This window comes from Hyperoodon ampullatus (genome assembly GCF_949752795.1).
Source record: "Hyperoodon ampullatus genome assembly, chromosome: 3".
NCBI classification, from domain to species: Eukaryota; Metazoa; Chordata; class Mammalia; order Artiodactyla; family Ziphiidae; genus Hyperoodon; species Hyperoodon ampullatus.
In genome coordinates this window covers 85,044,513-85,065,380 of record NC_136916.1, presented here as the reverse complement: position 1 = coordinate 85,065,380, position 20,868 = coordinate 85,044,513, and the positions used below count along the sequence as shown (strand labels likewise).

General features: G+C 34.6%; 1 protein-coding gene across 1 annotated transcript in view; it reads right to left on the bottom strand.

Moving 5' to 3' along the window:
* The window catches only part of LOC307049554 (ankyrin repeat domain-containing protein 26-like), a gene marked incomplete at its 5' end in the record, with an annotated part of 61,173 nt that overhangs the window by 24,616 nt on the left and 15,689 nt on the right, over positions 1–20,868 (bottom strand). Inside the window, 11 exons of the mRNA XM_079699113.1 lie at positions 951–1,044; positions 1,385–1,455; positions 4,304–4,456; positions 5,852–6,808; positions 10,172–10,355; positions 12,212–12,425; positions 13,027–13,128; positions 15,714–15,855; positions 16,139–16,172; positions 17,982–18,152; positions 20,465–20,616. Of these exons, the coding sequence (XP_079555239.1) occupies positions 951–1,044; positions 1,385–1,455; positions 4,304–4,456; positions 5,852–6,808; positions 10,172–10,355; positions 12,212–12,425; positions 13,027–13,128; positions 15,714–15,855; positions 16,139–16,172; positions 17,982–18,152; positions 20,465–20,616 (2,274 nt within the window). The remainder of the gene's footprint in view (positions 1–950; positions 1,045–1,384; positions 1,456–4,303; positions 4,457–5,851; positions 6,809–10,171; positions 10,356–12,211; positions 12,426–13,026; positions 13,129–15,713; positions 15,856–16,138; positions 16,173–17,981; positions 18,153–20,464; positions 20,617–20,868) is intronic.

Sequence of the window (20,868 nt, the reverse complement as noted above, 5' to 3'; positions counted from 1 at the left end):
TTGATAGATTGGAATCCTGGATTACACATCAGTCTTTTCTGAGACTGGCTGTTACACCTTTGAAAGGCTGATTAACTCAAGTGTCTGGGAGAAAAATTGTTCCTGAACTTGCTATGCTAGGAGCACCTGTTACTATGTAAGGCCCTGATTGAGCAGCCATTTCTACTTTTTCACTGGCATCTCTTTTCTTTTTTTAAAGAAAAAAGGGGGACTTCCCTGGAGGTCCAGTGGTTAAGACTTTGCCTTCCAATGCAGGAAGTTTGATCCCTGGTCAGGGAGCTAGGATCCCACATGCCTCCTGGCCAAAAAACCAAAACATAAAACAGAAGCAGTATTGTATCAAATTCAATAAAGACTTGAAGAATGGTCCACATCAAAAAAATCTTTAAAAAATAAAGTAAAATATAATCCAAGAAAGGAAAAAATACATTCCTTTCAGAAAAATGCTTGCATAGTGACCTAGTATTCCTTCTTGATAAAGAAAATGAACTACAACATTAAAAGTAATTCATTCTCAAAATAGCAGTGGAGGGTTTAGATTACAAGGGAAGTTCAGAATTCTAGATCAAATCATTACTCAAATTTCTGGACTCAAACAGATATTTGTGTACCACTGTTCATAGCAGCATTATTAACAATAGCCAGAAGGTGGAAAAATCACAGTGTTCATTGACAGATGAATGAATAAACAAAATGTGGTATATATAAAATATTGCTTTTGGACTGTCACCATCTTTTTAATTAAAGTCTTACTATAAAAATCAATTTTATTATTTCAGTCAACTTCCTCTACAAAGAGGAATTATGCTACCAGTAGCAAGTAGTATCAATATAAAAATAAACTCTTTTATCAATGAGACTTTTCATATTGTCCAAAATATTCTTATATATTACTAGTAAAAAAATTAAAATTCCTTTTCAGCATGACAGAAATTAACAGATTGACTTACTGAACTTGTACTTAACAGGTTTTTCTGAAGCTCTTCAATTTTGTCCGCTTGCTTTTTGACTGTAGCTTTTAACTTGGCATTTTCAATTTCAAGCCTAAAATGCATATTTTAAAATTATTATTCTCACACATAGATTTTAAAATACCACACAGTTTCTGAACAAACACCTGCAGGTTCAATTACATACGTTCTAAGAATTTTGAAAAGTAGATGATTTGGCAATTGTGCCGTTTTCTAGTTGTGTTCTGTGGATAATGTGAAAAATTTAGAAATAATGGAGAAAAATTATGCATTTCAAAATAGCTCAAAGCTGAAATGTTTACCCAGCTTCACAATGATGTATTTATTGTCATAACTGATATAATTCTCATACTATACTGCTTATCTGCTCTATACTTATACTAAGTTATTTTCTGTGCTGCTTTAAATTGTACTTTTGGATGTGATCCTGCGTCTTCTCAGCACATCTCATGGCCTCTGTACGTCGATCCTGTGCTTCTTGCAACTAAAAGGAGAAAAAATTTTTTTAAATTACTGATAATCTAGCAAATCCGCCATCATCTGTTTTTATGTCTTTCATCTGCATATTGTTTATGGCTACTTTCCTGCTGCAACAGCAGAGTTGAGTTGCTACAACAGACACCTTGTGAACCACAAAGCCTAAAATATTTACTATCTGGCCCTCTACAAGTTACTGACCTCTAGTACTAAACCACAACATCATTCATGTTTTAAATTATATTTTATCAAATAAATACACAAATTTATAAATTGGCCAAATGGGGAAAGACATTTATATTTTTTACTCCACGCTCTATACCAACTATAATTTTAAATATCCACATATGTGAATGACCACAGCTCTTCCAGTGATTATGAACGTTCATACTACAAACTACTGTTGGTGACAACCAGATGCTTCAGGGACTAGTGTGAGAGGTAGTATCTACACAGGAGCCAGAATGCATGGGTCTGAGTCCCAATTCCACGAGTTATTTGCTGTATGTCCTTGAGCAAATTACTTAAATTTTCTGTGTCTCAGTTTCTCCAGCCGTAAAATGAAGATAATAATAGCACTGGCCTCACTGGGATGTCGGGAAGATTAAATTGGGGGGGGGGGTATACATAACTTATTTAGAAAAGTACGTGGCACATAGTAAATGCTAAGTGTTTACAATCAGAATTATTACTATTGCTGTATTTTATGTTCTAAACAATTTGATATTTTAGGCAGATGGCATGCCAACAGAAGTGGTCTCCTGTACAAGTCACACTGAAATCATTCTCCATACCATTGAAATTGGCAGTAAAGAGGGAGCATGAGGACCAGAATGTATGTGCCCAGTACTTCAAAAACTTTCACTGATTCCACTAGTCCTTTTTTCCACTTACAATAATTTATAACTTACTTCCTCTCTGTACTACTCAGTGGGCAGTGATCATGGACTAATAAGCAAATAGCACCTCCTGGATTGAGTGGTACATAACTTACATGACCATCAGAGGAAGGGTTAAGTCACTGGCTTGGAAATATCACCCTACTGTTAAATCAAAGTTCTGAATCAATTCACTCCCAGCAACTGTTTATGTCTAGAAAGTACTTGGATGAGAAAATTAAGGTTATGTGGTATGGATATCGGAGAAGCTATCCACAGAGCTTTACAGTTGGTGAAATGCTATCAATGTGAAAATCCCCAGTTCTGGCTGCATAATGAAGGAAGGCAAATTTAGATTTTTTTTTCCAGAGTGAGGGGAAAAAAAAAGAGCATTTAATTGAACAATTCTCCTCTATTAGATTAAGAGCTTTTAATTGTATATTTAATTGCTTAAAATACATTTTAATAAAAGATTATAGCAATATCTCCAAGAAAAAGTTATTGGTATGGTATAAAGTACTTAATTGTATCCCAGCAACTGTTAAGCTAAAATATTTTCAAGTTATGCAAGACAGGTGCCGTGCATATCAATAAATATTCCCTGTTAGACAAATTTATACTTAGACGAGATTCTCTCTCATGAAAAAAATTAAAACAGTGTAAAATTAAGGGCTAAACTCTTCTTCACAGACTAGATGACAGGGTCAATGAGAGCTAGGACAGTCAGAGAGAGAGCTTCATGGAGAAGACTGGGGGCCAGGTCTGAATAAATGGAGGATTAGGCAGGAGGAAAAGAAACTGTAAAGACAGAAAGGACAGCATGAGTAAAGGCCAAGAAAAGGTGAAATCAGCCAATTAACTCAGAGGATAAAACCCAACAGCAGGCAGATAAAAATTATGTCCACACAGTAACTTGTAAATGACTGTTCACAGCAGCATTATTAACAGCCCAAAGGTGGAAATAACCCAAAGGCCCATCAACTGATGAATGGATGAACGGCTTAGCCACATAACGTGCTGTTCGACAACATACAGAAATGGAAGTACTGATATGCGCTATAACATGGATGAATCTCGAAAATGCTACGTCAAATGAGAAAAGCTAATCACAAAGGACCACATACTGTGTGATTCCATTTATATGAAATACCCAGAATAGGCACATCTACAGAGACAGAGATTAGACTGGTGGTTGCTGGGGCTGAGGGAGATGGGGGCCATGGGTGACGGCTAAGGGACGCAGGGTTTTCCTTTGGGGGTGATGGAGATGCTCTATAATTGATGCCAAGTGCACGACTCTCTGAATATACAAGGAGAGATTGAACTACACATTTTAAATGGGTGAATTATATGATATGTGAATTATCTCAATAGTTTTCTTAAAAATACAATGGCAGGATCTAGATAATTTTCTTAATTTTCTATTTGGGGTATACATACTATACACGATCTGAGTATCTCTACGCTTTTACAATATATCTAAAATAAAAAGAAAATGAAGGCATTGCCTAACTTCAACTGGTTTGTATAATGACCTTTCTGCACAAGTTATTCGGAAATCCATGAAATAAATATACACAGATACTATATCCATTCCCGAAAGTGAAGATGAAAAATGACAATTTTATGGAACATTCCATTAAACATTATCCTCTGATTTTATCTGGCTTGCTTCATCATGGTAGTAGGGATATCACTAAAAAATACTGTTTAATAGAAAAAAAAAGTCTCTCAACTTCTGTGAGGAATCACGCACAATTCTCAAGTTTCCTAAGGGTAAATATTGTAAGAAAAAATATATAATGCAAACGGCAGGATGAAAGTCAGAGTTTAAGAAACAAGTGCATTATAAAGATAACAAAATTGTAATAAATTTACTTTTAACGAAAATACAAAAGAAAGCCGTCCATGAAAATCAGTGTCCTAAAACACTTTATCCTATACATTAAGTATTGACACGTTAAATTTCATACATACCTGACTTGTGACTTGACGTAATTTTTTCTTTAAATCCTGTGCCTCATCTTCTAAATTAGTACGATAACGTGACGTGGCCTCCAGTGAAGCCTCTGACATAGATTGCTTTTTTAGGGTATCAGCCAGTTCTTGTTGAAGTTGTCTCACAAGTGCCTAATAAGATACTCTGTCACTGATTTTATAAATTACCTTATTATTAAGTTATGTTAATAATAGATAATTCCAACCTATGTACTTTGAAAACTATCACCAGAGACATCAATTTGTCTCCTTCTTCTTGTATGTGCACCTTCCTGCTCACTGAATTTGGTTTAAGACACAGAAGGTGTTACCCTCCGGCCTTACCGCTATTAAGTTACTTAGACAATGGATTCAGTCCCACTATCCACTCCCCACCCTTCCCGATCAATTTGCTGATCTTGAGGACCTCCTCAAGTCTCAGAAAGAAATGGGTGTGTAGGTGGGACGAGTGGTGGGAACATCTTCCCTCTTCTCTACTGGAGGCTTCCATTAACTTCAGAGATCCTCACATATTCAATCCAGTGCTCAATAGATTCCTATCTCAGAATTAAAATGAGGTCATTCCCATTTTAATTCCTAGAATTAAAATGAGACCTTCAGGGCCTCCCTCTGCCTCCTGATAGCAGCCCCTATGACCCTGTCCCACACCTTATTCCTGCTACTCATGAATCTGCCACCCCTCACTAGTCTAAAAATGGGAGTCCAATGCCAAATTAATAAGTCACAGAGAGCTACAATTCTCTTTGTATTGGACAGATTTATATCCAAATGATAGTAGCTGAGCCTTGAAATGAGAATTATGAGCAAATTATTTGTAAAAATGTTCCAAGTAAATTATAAATAGAAGTGGGAAGATTAAAGCAAGTATAGTTTTGCTAAAGCTCACTACTTTAATCCCAAATTATGATTTAATGAAAAGTAGATGCCTTTAAAGAGTTGAGAGGTCATAAGAATACATGGTTTGAGGCTGAACTATTTCCCAAATTAATTCAAATTGACATGAAGAAAAATAAAATTATATCAACTAAAAAGTTATGACAAGCTACTGAAGGAAAAGTACTATGAGATATGGCATCAACACATCAGTTCATTAGGGAAATCTGGAATTGACTGTCAAGGTAATACACACAATTGAACCTTAATTTCAAAATAATTCATTTTAGATCTGAGCGTTTCATTTATCTGCTTCATCACGATACTAAAATGTGGTGACATAAAGATTAAAATTATTATCTTAGCAGTAGAAGAGTAAATTACTAATACCTGTCTATACCCATTAACAATTTATAACTTAATCTCTTAAAATTTCATAGGTGACACAATGTCTCTACTCAAAGTAAAGTACCTCTCAGGTCTAATTCTTTATTTGCTGGATACAAGGTATGCTTTTAGGCTGATTTACAGTCTATAGATTTATAGTCTATATATTATTTATATTCAACTAGATTCAACATTTAGCCATAATCAAAATCACTTTGAATTTTCTTTCAGGAAGTCTGAGAATTATTTCTCTTCTTGGATACTTACTTCTCTTTCTGTTTTCTCATTTTCATACTGATACATTCTCTCTTTTAAATGATTACATTCATTGATTAACTCCTTGTTCCTTTCCTCCAGCATCAGACCTTGTTTTTCACTTTCAGCTTGAAGTTTTTTCACAATCTCCTGAAACTGGTCTTGGATGTTAATTACTGTCTTCTCTCTACTGTCGGCTTTGTTTTGCGCATCATCCAGTTGCTGTCTGAGCAATATGTTTTCACTCTGGAGTTGAGATAATCTCTCTTCTAAGGATTCCTGCTTTCCAATGTATTTATTCACTTTGCCTTGTTCGCTTTGATACATGTGTTCAAGTTCTTTCTTTTGACACTGTGCTTGGCTTAGGTCTCTCTGTACAAGTTCTAGCACCAAAGTCTTTTCTCTGAGAGCATCCCTCGTGTGATGGAACTTGGTTTTTAGGCTACTGAATTTACTTTCAGCTTGAGAAAGTTGCTGGGAAAGCATCTCATTGTTATCTTTCAGGTTAGACACATCAAAATTCATTTTGTCCTGCAAGCGTAACCACTCATCTCGTGCTCTCTGGAAGGCAAGTCCCAGGTCTCTTTTTGATGTCTGACTTTGATGGTGATCATGTATCGCAGCAGCCAGTCTAGAACGGTAGGATTCCACTTCTGTTTCCAGTCTTTCTTTGCTTTGTTTTTCATTCTCCAGCATAGAGTCTAGCATTGTATTCTCAGCTGTCAGAACATTAAGCTGTCCAGTATATTGGAATATTGTCTTTGTTAATGTTTCCTCATTCAGTTTTATTGTCTTTTGAAGATCATCATTCTTTTCTTTTACAATTTCAACATCCTCAACATATTTCTTTTCCTTTTCCTGGTTCTGACATTTTATTGTGTCTATTTCCAGTCTTAGCATGGCAACTTCATCCTGCAACATGTGGTTTTTATGTAACAGATCTTTTTCTTTTTCAGGACTATCGGACACCTAAGTGAAATAAAGGAGATTTTTAGCTAGTACTCAATAAATTGACATTTCATGATTTCCTCTGAAAGACTAACCTATATGTTTATACAATGAAAAGGCTGCAATAAGTGGATATCCAAGTGGAAAAAACAAGGTTGGATACAAACCTCAGACTTCTTACAAGCAGAAATCTTCAAAAGTTCAAAAATTTAATTGAAGACAATGAATCCATGAAAGTAAAAAACAAACCACAGGAGAATTCTTAAGAAGCTCAGAATTGGAAAGGCCTTTCTCTAAATTATAACAAACCCAGAAGGCTTAAAATAAAAGATTAATAAATCTGACTACACTTAAAAATTGCATCTGATGTGATATATTTATACAGTGGAATACTACTCAGCCATAAAAAAGAATGAAATAATGCCATTTGCAGCAACACGGATGGACCTAGAGACTATGATACTAAGCGAAGTAAGCCAGACAGAAAGACAAATATCAATATGATATCGCTTATACATGGAATCTAAAAAAATGATACAAATAAACTTATTTACAAAACAGAAAGAGACTCACAGACGTAGAAAACAAACTTATGGTTACTGAAGGGGAAAGAGGGGGAGGGATTCATTAGGAGGTTGGGATTAATATATACACACTACTATATAAAAAACAGATAACCCACAATGACCTACTGTGTAGCACAGGGAACTACACTCAATATTTGGAAAAAGAATCTATATATATATATATATATATATATAACTGAATCACTGTGCTGTATACCTGAGACTAACACAGTATTGTAAATCAACTATATTTCAATAAAAAATAAAATAAAATACCACCTGCTAGCTTAAAAAAAATTACATCTGCTATCTAACCTATACAGCTACCCCATAGTAAAAGCCTTAGCTCTGTATATATTTCAACAGATTAAATTTCCTAAAAATTTTTTTTCCTGAGAATATTCCATAAATATTCTATGTTTCTACTATTTATATAGTCATGAGACTATTCCATAAATATTCTACATTTCTAATATTTTTATAGTCACTTACAAGAATCACATCTACTGATAACTGTACTAAGCACTTCTACAAACATCAATTAACTCATTTAGCTATGACAGTCCTGGAAATGAGGAAGTCAAAAATACAAGCAAGCTGCAGGCTTTTCTCCAGGTCTTCTGACTTTACTATGAGTCCTCTTACACCAAACCACAGCTAGTTCTCTAGTACAAACATATAAATATGAAATGAGCCTTATATTTCACTATGGTGCATACACTAGTGGTAAATAAGGTAAAATTTATAGAGATCTTAGAAAATCGTGAGATTATTCGCTGCTGCAATAACTTTTATTCTCTCTTCATAATGCTTAAAATAGTAAGGTAGGGGGAAATACAATGAACTGTTTCACTAAAAATAAAATACTTATCAATAAATTATCACTAAATAAATATTATGGCATATCTATCACTATTTTCAAAAGTTCCTTGTACTGAAATAGGACACTACATGGAGCAAAGTGTTAATTTTCTCACAAGTAGAAGAATGACATCCAAAAGACGTTCTCTAAACTGGCTATACCTTTCCCCCTTACCATCAGTGGAAGGGATAAACTAACCTCTCTATTAATCTATCAAGGAAGTGAAATCACTGCCAAAAACCATAATGTTGTTTTGTTTGTTTGTTTTGGGGTTTTCTCTCTTTTTTTTTTTTTTTTTTGGTAATTTTGTAAGTTTATTCTAAGGAAATATATTTTTTTAAGTGCTCAAAACTGTTTTTATGGGCTTTCCTGGTGGCGCAGTGGTTTAGAGTCCACCTGCCCATGCAGGGGACACGGGTTCATGCCCTGGTCCGGGAAGATTGCACATGCCGTGGAGCGGCTGGGCCCGTGAGCCATGGCTGCTGAGCCTGTGCGTCCGGAGCCTGTGCTCCGCAATGGGAGAGGCTACAACAGTGAGAGGCCCATGTACCGCAAAAAAAAAAAAAAAAAAAAAATGTTTTTACAACTAATGTTGCAGCTTTTACGATACTGAAAAATTGTAAGTGATGTGAAAATGTCATTGATGGGGTACTGGTTAAAGAAATGACAGTGAAGCCAAGAACAGACTCTGATTTAGACACTGAAAATGATGAGGTGCATAGTGATTAACATGTTCACTCCAAAGCAGAGGGTAAGAACGTATTCAGTGCTGGGATTTGGTCGGGTAGTGTTTTCGATGGTGGAGCACACATGGTCTTCCCTGCCTAAACCGCCATCAGGGTGCAGACCTTTCTAGATGGTAGCAATAGATTTCAGATTATGAAAAGTTCATCAGTTCCTATGGAAAATATTAAAAGCCGCTCCTTGGATGAGGCTATTGTATGTCACTGCTTGACTGTTGCAGACAAATGGATTTGAATTAAAAATACTACTTGAATTAAATTTAATCAAATATAATTCAATTATGTTTGAACTAAAAATATTAAATATCCAATGGACGAGAAACGTCACCTCCCCCCAAATATACTTAAATAGGTTTTAAGTATCCTCTACACTGTCTGTGATGTATAGTATTGGTTTTTAAACTATATACATATACTGATACGTACACACAAATATTTGAAAATGATTAAAGAAAATATCTCAGAATTCATTTCCTTATTAGTCATTTCTATCTCCTTTTGTTTGGCAAGGTGACTGGTCAGGATTCCATCTTGTAAAATTCTGGCATTCTGCTCTCGAGAAAGCTGCCTCTGAGCGTCATTTCGCTCTTCTACAACCTGGAGACACATTTCATGAGGTTTTTGGTCTCATACCATTAAAAAAAAAAGTCAAAAGTTTAAGAGCAGAATTTAAAAAAAAAACAAAACTGTTAAAAGGAAGTAGCCTTTTAAAATAAACACAAGGATATTTATCCCACATGAATAACTTAAGATTTTAATTTAAATGACTGCTAAACTTATCACAGAGCAAAAATACAGGGAGATACAGTATTGTGAAAGAAAATCTTTTTACAAAGCATTTAACTAGTTCCATCGCAGTCTCAAGGCAATTTACCCTGTATTTTAACATAGAAAAGCCAAAATTAACACATGGATTGGAATTAAGAATATTACTTTCGAATGGACCAAAAATGCCAATCATTATGTTAATCATTAAGCTCAATTTACCTTCCATTCTTCCATTCAGAAAACATACACAGAGCATGTATTAGAAGCTAAAAATGGCAAGAAATTAATAATTTAAGCTATAAATGTCATAGTTCATATTTAGGATGAGATAACACTTTTTATTTGTTTTAAACCTAAATAATATATATTAAATCAAAGAGATATTACAAATAATACTGATGAAATACTGTTGGAAATTTGAAATTTTCACCAAAGATTAACTTACCTGATTCAGATTATTTCTCACAGTCCTCAGTTCCATGTCTAGTGCTCTGAGAGTGAGTTCAAGTTGTTGTTTCATTTCAACTTCTTTACTGTATTGCTCTTCTTTTCTTCTTAACTGCTCCCTAATTTTTTCATATAACCTGTCAGCATTTCTTCTCTTCTTTTTTTCTTGTTTTAGGGTGAATCTGCAGTTAAATATGCTTACCTTAAAATGTGTTTTGTTGGAAAATAAAAAGTTCATTTTATGATCTGGCTCTTCACCCGCTGATTTAGTATGCTAATGAAATTTCTGTTCTCCAGTTTTTTTTTTCCTTTCTAGGTCTCATATTTTTAATTCCTCACTTCAATCTCTTCATAAAGATATATATACTTGAAAGGTAGCAATGAAAAAACATTCTGCCACTTAAGTAAGTTTTAGTCAAGAGTAACTCTGGTGAATAGTGTAGGAAAGAAATTTTGAAATTATTCAGTGAAGTTAGGCCGAAAATTACCCTGTTTTCCACACTGTCATAATTACTCCTCCTTTAGGACAGATAATTTAGTTACTAGTTAAAAAGAGAAGCTGTTGTTTAGAAACAAGTTTATAAGTTCACTAGAAATAAAATTTCAACTTCATAAAATACTACAGGTACCCCTAAATGACTTACAGTGCCAGATAAAATCTGCAGATGCCTTTTACAGAACATATATCTTCAGACACTGTAATCCAAGACTAGGCTAGGGAGTCTAATATCTGTTGCCCCACACTTTTTATGTTTCTTCTTTTGCAACATTTTCAACTTGTTGATTATTATCTATTTAATAAATAATTTTAAATCCCGTAAGGCAGGATCCATATTAATTAATTAAATAGAGAGTATTTTGTGCTTTCAGCACAAACGTGTGAACTAATTTTATCTCTGTATGAAAGAGATATTGAATAAACTAATCAGTAATCACCTTCCATTTTTACCTTTTATTTCATCCATGCATATGTTAAGAATAAAACTACATAAATGTTTTTAAAAATTTTGTCTTGAGAAAAATGGCCATTTCATACTTCTGTGGGTGGGAGTGTAAAGAAATATAAACTTTCTGGAGAACAATTTAGAAACATGGATCAAAGACCTTTTTAAAAAGTTCTCATACTTTAACCAAATAACACAATATTAAAGAATTTATTCAAAATAAATAATCAGAAATGTAGAAATGAATTTATAGAAGAGACATTCCTTGTAGCATTAAATATAATGCAGAAAAATGAAAAATAACTGACATTCAATTTGCTAAAAAAATAATGACCATAACTCAAAAAGACAAAGCACCCCAATGTTCATTGCAGCACTATTTACAATAGCCAGGTCATGGAAGCAATGTAAATGCCCATCAACAGACGAATGGATAAAGAAGATGTGGCACATATATACAATGGAATATTACTCAGCCATAAAAAGTAACGAAATTGGGTCATTTGTTGAGACGTGGTTGGATCTAGGGACTGTCATACAGAGTGAAGTAAGTCAGAAAGAGAAAAACAAATATCATATATTAATGCATGTATGTGGAATCTAGAAAAATGGAACAGGTGAACTGGTTTGCAAGGCAGAAATAGAGACACAGATGTAGAGAACAAACGTATAGACACCAAGGGGGGAAAGCAGGGGGGTGGGATGAACTTGGAGCTTGGGATTGACATGTATACACTAATATGTATAAAATGGATAACTAATAAGAACCTGCTGTATAAAAAAATAAAATTAAAAAAAAGAGATTACAAAAAAATGAGGCTTCGTATGGAGGACTTCTGTATGGCCATGAAAATGATGATTTGGAAATATATACATTAAATTATTAGTAGAAGTATCCACTGTTAAGAACTTGCTGTATTATTTCCAAGAATCTCACACTCCACAATACTAATGAAGTTTTCTCCCCTGTAAAATCCCAGCAGGTAAGTTAGCAATTATAAAACTTCCCGTAATATTAAAGTAAATACACATCTGTAGTATTACAGTAAATAAAAACAGTTCAAATATTTCTTGAAAACCAAGATGTTCAATACCTCAAGCTGCAGAGCTCTTGTTCCCACTCCACTTTTTGATGCTCTAACTGTGATTTCATTTCTTTTGTTTCTGATAGCTCCTTTTGTAGCCCAGTGACCTTACTTTCCATTTTTTTATTTTGTCCTGTAAGTAGTTCACAGTGATCTTTTTTAAGATCTATTAATCTTTCATATGAAAGAACTGCATCCCGAATTTTCAATAAGCTAACAGAATCTGCATTAGGAAGAAAACAAAGATAGAAATGAAATATATGAGTAATTTTTATGTATAAAGCACTGTGCATTTTCACCTTCACTCATCCATACATTGAACAAATACCTTTTTTTTTTTTTTTTGGCCATGCCGCACAGCATGCGGGACCTTAATTCCCTGACCAGGAATTCAAGTGGCTAAATATACAATGCCCCAAAGAGGTGGAGGAAAGAAACAGAAAAAAATATATTTGAAGAAAAGAATGGCCAACAACTTTCTAAACTTAATGAAAACTACAATCCCACAGATCCAGGAGGATCTGGCAAGGAGAGAAGAAGTGGAAGTAAACTATTTTGAAATATTCTTATCCTATATATGATGTGGTACAATATTACTTGAAGGTGGACTGTGATAACCCTAAGTAAAATACTGTAAACCCTAAAGCAACCACTAAAATAGTGAAACAAAAGAGTTACAGTTAATAAACCAAAAAAACCAAAAAAGAAATAAAACTACATCATAAAAATTACTTGATTAATCTAAAAGATGGCAGAAAAAGAAAAGGGGAACAAAGAACAGATGGGATAAACAGAAATCAAACAGCATAATGACAGATTCATACCTACTGTATCAATAATCACATTACGTGAAAATGGTCTGAAAACCTCAATTAAAAAGCAGATTGTCAGGGACTTCACTGGTGGCGCAGTGGTCAGGAATCCACCTGCCAATGCAGGAGACACAGGTTTGAGCCCTGGTCCTTCCACACGTCATGGAGCAACTAAACCCATGTGCCACAACGACTGAGCCCACATGCCACAATTACTGAAACCCATGGGCCTACAGCCTGTGCTCCACAGCAAGAGAAGCCACCGCAATGAGAAACCTGTGCACCACAATGAAGAGTAGCCTCCACTCGCCGTAACTAGAGAAAGCCTGTGCGCAGCAATGAAGACCCAACGCAGCCAAAAATAAATAAATAAATAAATAAATAAATTTTTAAGAAAAAGCAGATTGTCAGACTGGATCAAAAAGCAAGACCCAACTGTATGCCAACTATAAGAAATGCACTTTAAACATACAGACATAAATTTGTAATAAGGTTAGAAATAAGATATACCGCACTAAAATGTGACAAAACAAAGCTAAGCTAGACTGGCTATATTAATACCAAACAAAGTAGACTTCAGAGCAAAAAACATTATCAGCAATAAACAAGGTCATTTCATAATGAGGAGTGTCAATTAATAAGAAGCATAACAACCCTAAACGTTTATGCGCCTAGTAACTTCAAAATATATGAAGCAAAACTTGAGAGAACTGCAAAGAAAAATAGACAAATCCACAATTACAGTCTGAGATTTCAATACCCCTCAATGAATAAGTGATAGAAAGAGAAGGCAGAAAATCATCAAGGATACTGTAGACTTGAACACCACCATTCTTTTCAAGTAGCCATGGAACACTTACCAAAAGAAGACTATATTCTGGGTTATAAAATAAAGGAGTAAGTCAAAAGGATTTAAGTCATACAAAGTATGTTCTCTGACCACAAAGCAATCAAACTGGAAATCAAGAACAAAAATATTTCGGAAAATACTCCAATATTTGAAAACTAAATAACACACATCTAAATAATCCTTGGATTAAAGAGGTAATGAAAAGAGGAATTACAAAGTATTTTGAACTGAATAAAAATGAAAACATAATATATTACAATTTGTGGAATGCTGCTTACTTGCATGAAAATTTATAGCACTGGATGTCTATATTAGAAAAGAAGGTCTCAAATCAATGACCTTGGCTTCCAACATAAAAATCCAGAAAAAGAGCAAATTAGGGGACTTCTCTTATGGTTCAGTGGTTAAGGATCTGCCTTCCAATCCAGGGGACACGGGTTCGATCCCTGGTCGGGGGACTAAAACCCCACATGCCATGGGGCAACGAAGCCCGCCCACTGCAACTACTGAACACGCAAGCCACAACTAGAGAGCCGGCATGCCGCAACTACAGAGCCCACACACGCTGGAGCCCACACCCCATTTGGAGTGTCACAAATACTGAGCCCACACGCCACAACTAGAGAGAGAAGCCCATGCGCTGCAACAAAGGATCCCACATGCTGCAACTAAGACCTAACGCAGCCAAAAATAAAATAAATAAATAAATATTCTTTTAAAAAGAGCAAAGTAAACCCAAAGCAAGCAGAAGAAAGGAAATAAAAAACATCAAAGAAAAAATCAATGAGAAAAAACAAAACAAACAAAACAAAAAAGACATGGAAAAATCAATGAGGGACTCCCCTGGTGGCACAATGGTTAAGAATCCACCTGCCAATGCAAGGGACACGGGTTTGATCCCTGGTCCAGGAAGATGCCACATACCGCAGAGCAACTAAGCCTGTGTGCCAAAACTACTGAGCCTGCATTTTACCATCCGCAAGCCACAACTACTGAGCCCGCGTGCCACAACTACTGAAGCCCATGTACCTAGAACCCATGCTCCACAACAAGAGAAGCCACAGCAATGAGAAGCCCGCACACTGAACGAAGAGTAGCCCCCGCTTGCCGCAACTAGAGAAAGCCTGAGCACAGCAACGAAGACCCAACACAGCCTAAAATAAATAAATAAATAAATATGTTTTTAAAAAACCAGTGAAACCAAATATGTTCAGAAGATGAATAAAAGTGATAAACCTCTAGCCAGGCTGATAATGAAAAAAAAAAAAAGAGAGAGAAGGCACAAATTACCAATTTCACAGAAATGAGTAATGAGAAATTACTACAGATTCTATAGATATTAAAAGACTGACAGAGTAATATTATGAACATTATGTAAATAAATTTGACAACTCAGATGAAGTGGGTAAATTCCTTGAAAGAGGGAAAATACCAAAGCTCAATCAAGAAAGAACAAATAGGGCTTCCCTGGTGGCGCAGGGGTTGAGAGTCCACCTGCCGATGCAGGGGACACGGGTTCGTGCCCGGGTCCAGGAAGATCCCACATGTCATGGAACGGCTGGGCCCATGAGACATGGCCGCTGAGCCTGCACGTCGGAGCCTGTGCTCCGCAACGGCAGAGGTCACAGCAGTGAGAGGCCTGCGTACCGCAAAAAAAAAAAAAAAAAAAAAAAAGAACAAATAAACTAAATAGCCCTATATCTAAAAAAGAAACTAAAGTCCTACTTAAAGACCTTCCCACAAAGAAAATTCCAGGCCCAAATGGCTACACTGGTGAATTCTACCAAATATTACAACAGTATACACAAAAATATACATATAAATATACATATTTATACCATGGTCCTACCTTTACACTCCATGCTAAGTTGTTCTATTAGCAACATGGAATTCTTATAATTAGAGTAAAGCATCTGGCAATCGTCAAAAGCTGTTTCAGATGATTGAGTTAAGTCATCAAGGTCATCCATAGAATTAATTTGCTCTTTGACCTACAAATAAAAAATACTATTTCACAATGTCCCCAAAATACTTATAAAATATACTAAGTGTACAGAGGTGATAAATATCTCTTTATTAAAGTAAAAACACAGATACTTCTTAAAAGAACAGATTTTTATCAAAGGGATAATTTTATCAACACTGTTTCTAAATTATTTTTTCAAAGTAAATGTTTCTACCACAAAGGAAGATTTTCTATTTTTCCACTATACCTTTCACAAAGTAATTTTTTACTACAGGATAATATTTTTTATAATTAATTTTTTACTCTACCTTGTTCTTTTCATTAGATGTTTCCTTTGTAGCCCTAAAAAAACAAACGATTCTTTTCAGGCAAATATTAAATACTTAAAATACAAAGAATACCTAAACCTATTGTTTTTTACATGAAATCTTTGCATTGGTAATTAATTTTCTATAAAAGAGATTAAAAAATAAATAGAAAGAGTAACATTAAAGGACAAAGAAAATACACCATAATAATATTAACAAAGCATTAAATTAGATTAAGCTGACAATCAAAGGAAAAGGAAAAACATAATGTTACTTGCATTATTTGATAGGAAGAAATATACCGGGTTTTTTGTTATCGTCATTTTCAATAAAAACTAACTTTATGGCACTAAAACCTATTTGGAAAGTATTAAGTCCTATATGAAAGAAACCCTTTTTTAATAATCATGATATTAGCTTTTTGAGGACTTACTATGTAATTGCTATGCATTATTATAAGCACCTTACATGTCTTAAAGGCATTTTAATCCTCACAACAATTCTGGGAGAGAGGTAATACATTAGGTCCTTTTTACACAGGAAGAAATGCAGCACAGAAAGGCTAAGTAACTTGCCCAAGCCCATACAGCAGATCAGCAGCTGACCCAGAATTCAAACCCAGGAAATCTGGCTTCAACACTTGTGTTTCACAATATGATGAGAAGGTAATATTTATTTTTAAGTGTTTTTAAGTGATATGATAGCAAATGAATCTGTATTATTATTCCATGTCTAGTTATAACTATAAATAATAATTTCTGAATCTTACACATATTTTTCAAAAATAAAAAGACTTTAGACCCAGGCAATATTGGAATTCTATTTTCAATAAAGATTTGCTTTTGTAAAGAAATTCATCAACCCATTGATGAGGGTTTCATTCACCCATTCATTCATTCACCCATTCAGCTGTTTATTCATACATTCAACATATACTTAGCGCACAATACGTGTTAATGACACTTTTGGTATAGGAAGCATGACTTTTGTAATTTAGAACTTTATAATCCAAAAGTAATAATCTGTGATAGATTGTTAATAGTTTTTTTCCTATCAAATATAAACAAAATCTTACCCTTTTCCCTGGAATCTAAACCACTATGAAGTTAACATAATCTGTTTTAGAGCACCTTACAAAACCATAGCCACTCATGATGATACTGTCATCTAGAATTATCAAGGAATGATTAAATCCTTTTCAGTATGGCCTAAATGTTTGTAAATTTATGATTATATAATTTTTAAAAATCTACGTATGATAGAATAACTTTTAAGTACTCATCTGCATATTCAATTATATAAGAATATTACACTTCAAAATCAATGAACAAGCCCTTACCATAAAACTATACGTGAATAGAAGTATTATGTACAATTAGTTTACTATAATATTTTAAAGGTAATGTAATACAATCAATAAGCTTTCTAATATTGGACATGCAAACAAGATTAAACTGAATAAATGCATCCTCTACTGGCTCATTTCCAACAGCATACAAACATACTCTAAAAACTCCCATCTTAACATAAAAAGAGAAAGGAAACTCCCTTGAACTCCACATTCCTCTTCAGTTACCATCCAGTTCTCTATTGCCTTTCCCAGTAAATATTCCCTAAGGAGCCGTTTATACTTATTCACTACAGTCCAGCTTCCATGGGGAATATTTATTGAAACTACTTCTGGTCAAAGCCACTCATCCTCATCTTAACCTTTCAGCAGCGTTCATCTGGTATAGTTGAGAATACTCCTGTCATGGCCTGTACACTATATTATGCTGTTCTATTTCCAGAAAAAGTATTCAGTGCTAATATTTCTTGACCTAAAAGAATTTGTAGATTTTACCTGCCATCATCCTGATCTACTCCACTTAAACTGCTGTCATCCTTCATGTGTAGCAGACCACCAATCAGTGAATCAGCCTTCTCAAACATTGGTGTAATCACACATTCTTTTGATGTCCAGTTTTCATTTTCCTTTTTCTTTACTTCCTTCATGTGCACGCCAGGACCGCTACTTTAAAAAATCCATTAAAAAGCCAATGTTTTCTAATAATTCTACTGATAAAGAATAAAAAACCAATTTTTGTAAAATTCCAACTCTTACCCATCATAAGTCATTTATTAGTTCACAAAACAGTTATGAAGTACCAACCATATGCAAGCAAATACAAATCCTTGCTTCAAAGACAGATACACAATTATGGTACAATGTGATATGTAAGAGTTGACACATGAAAGTTATAAGTGAACATAGGAAAGCTTTACAGAAGAGGTTAAATAAACAGAGGAGGTCATGAGGAAAAGAAAATGGAGAAAATCATTCTACTTGGTGATTAGAATGTGAGCACAAAGATTAGACACATGGAGTCTAGGTGTTTCCGAGAAACTTGGAAGGAAAAGTACAAAATACATGGAAGGAAGGAGAGAGATGAGTCTGGAAAGACATTCTGAAGAACCTCAAGTGCTACAATGAAAAGCTGAAGTTCACTACCTAAAAGCAATGACTCTTAGACATGGGAGTAATAATTAGATTTCTACTATATTTTTTTTGTTTTGTTTTGATATATAATAATGTTTAATTTGCATGATTTTTAAAAATAACATGAGGTACATAAAACACGAAAGAAGAACTCAAGGAAATATCTTGGGGGGAAAATTTACTTTTAAACACCCACATGTTGGGGTCATGTCAGCATCAGGGCTGAAAAATAGGTACCTCATAGTATCCCTCCACCACCAGCAACAATTTGGCATCTATCCACAGACAAAAGTGGCTTTGTGGCAGTTGCAGGATCCAGCACCATAAACCAAGGGACCTGGGAAGAGTCCTGCCCACCCAAGTGGTAACAGACATACAGACCACAGCCCAGCTGTGGACCCTGCATGGCCCATGAACTGGCTCCAGCCACTCTTAGCAATGTCCAGGGAACCCCTGGAAAACACTGTCTTAGACAATCACCCACAGACGAGAGAGCCTTTGTGGAAATCCAGGTTTCCAGCAGAGAAGTGCCAGCATACCACTGGAACAAAAAAATGCAAGTTGGGATACATTGGAGAGGGCAGTTATTAAAGACTGGAAGAGGTGACTGCTACTTCAAATTCAAAGACAGCAATGCAAAACTTCAAGTAACATAAAAAAAATCAAGAAAACATGACACTACCAAAAGATCACAATAATTTTCCAGTAACAAATCCCAAAGACATGGAGATGTGCAATCTACCTGACAGAGAATTCAAAATAGTAGTTTTAAGGAAACTCAGTGAGCTACAAGAAAACACAGAAAGACAACCCAATAAAATCAGGAAAGTAATACACAAACAAGATGAGGAGTTTAACAAAGAGATAGAAATAATAAAAAATAACCAAATGGATATTTTGGAGCTGAAGAATACAATGAATGAAAGGAAAAATGCAATAAAGAGCACTGACAGCAGAATGGATCAAACAGAAGAAAGAATCTGTGAGTTATGAGACAGGAGCTTTGACATTATCCAATCAGAGGAGAATAAAGAAAAAAAGAATGAAAAAGTGGGAAGAAAGCCTACATGAATTACCAGATACCATCAAAAGAAATAATTCATAAATCATTGCAGTTCCAGAAAGAGAAGATAGGGAGAAGGTGGCAGAAGCTTATTTAAAGAAAAAATGGTTGAGAACTTCCTAAACCTGGCGAGAGATTTGGATATCCAAGTTCCTAAAGCTCATAGGTCACCAAGCAAACTCAACTTAAAGAAATCCTCGCCAGGAGACATTATAACAAAACTGTCAAAAATCAAAGACAAAGAGAGAGTCTTAAAAGCAGCAAAAGTAAAGAGGCTTGTAAATTATAAGGGAACCCCCATAAGTCTATCAATGGATTTCAAGAGAGTAGGACGACATATTCAAAGTGCTAAAAGAAAAAACCTGCCAACCAAGAATACTCTATCCAGAAAAGTTGTCTTTCAGAAATGAAGGAGAGATAAAGGCTTTCCCAAACAAAGCAAAGCTGAGGGAGGTCATCACCACTAGACCTGCCTCACAAGAAATGCTGAAAGGAGTCTTCAAGCTGAAATCAAAGGACGCTAATTAGTAACATAAAATATATTTAAATATACAACACACTGGTAAAGGTAAGTATACAGTCAAATCCAGAATACTCTAATACTGTAATACGGTGGTGTGTTAACCAATTAACTCTAGTATTAAGGCTAAAGGACAAGAGTATTAGAAATAACTACAACCCTAGAAAAATATAAAATTTGTTAATCATGAACATTAGCTCAAATGAGAACTTGTTTTATAGGAAAATAACAATTATCTATTGTTAAATACTGACATAGGCTTACCTATCAGAATCTTCATTCTCCATGGTAGGAAACTGTTGGTTATTAGTTTTTCTGCTCTTTCTCTGTTGAATTAATCCACTATCATCAGCATCATATATGTTTTCTGATACTTCCATTTCACTACTTTTGTGCTTCTTCTTTGCTTCTTCAACCTTTAATGAAAGTTTGACACTACATATAATTGTTATTACCTTATTCATTATAAAGACCTTTTCATTGTCATTAATTACTTGACTCGGAGTTTGCCCCGGCTTTAAGCAATAAAAATAGTTTTGTGCTTACTTTAATTTTTTTAATTACAAGTCATTGAAATTTTTGTAAAGTCTGCTTCTTTCTGTTTGAGGAAAAGAAATAAAATTTTAAAAATTTCAAAAAGGGCTTTCTTCATGTGGTGCAGCTATTCA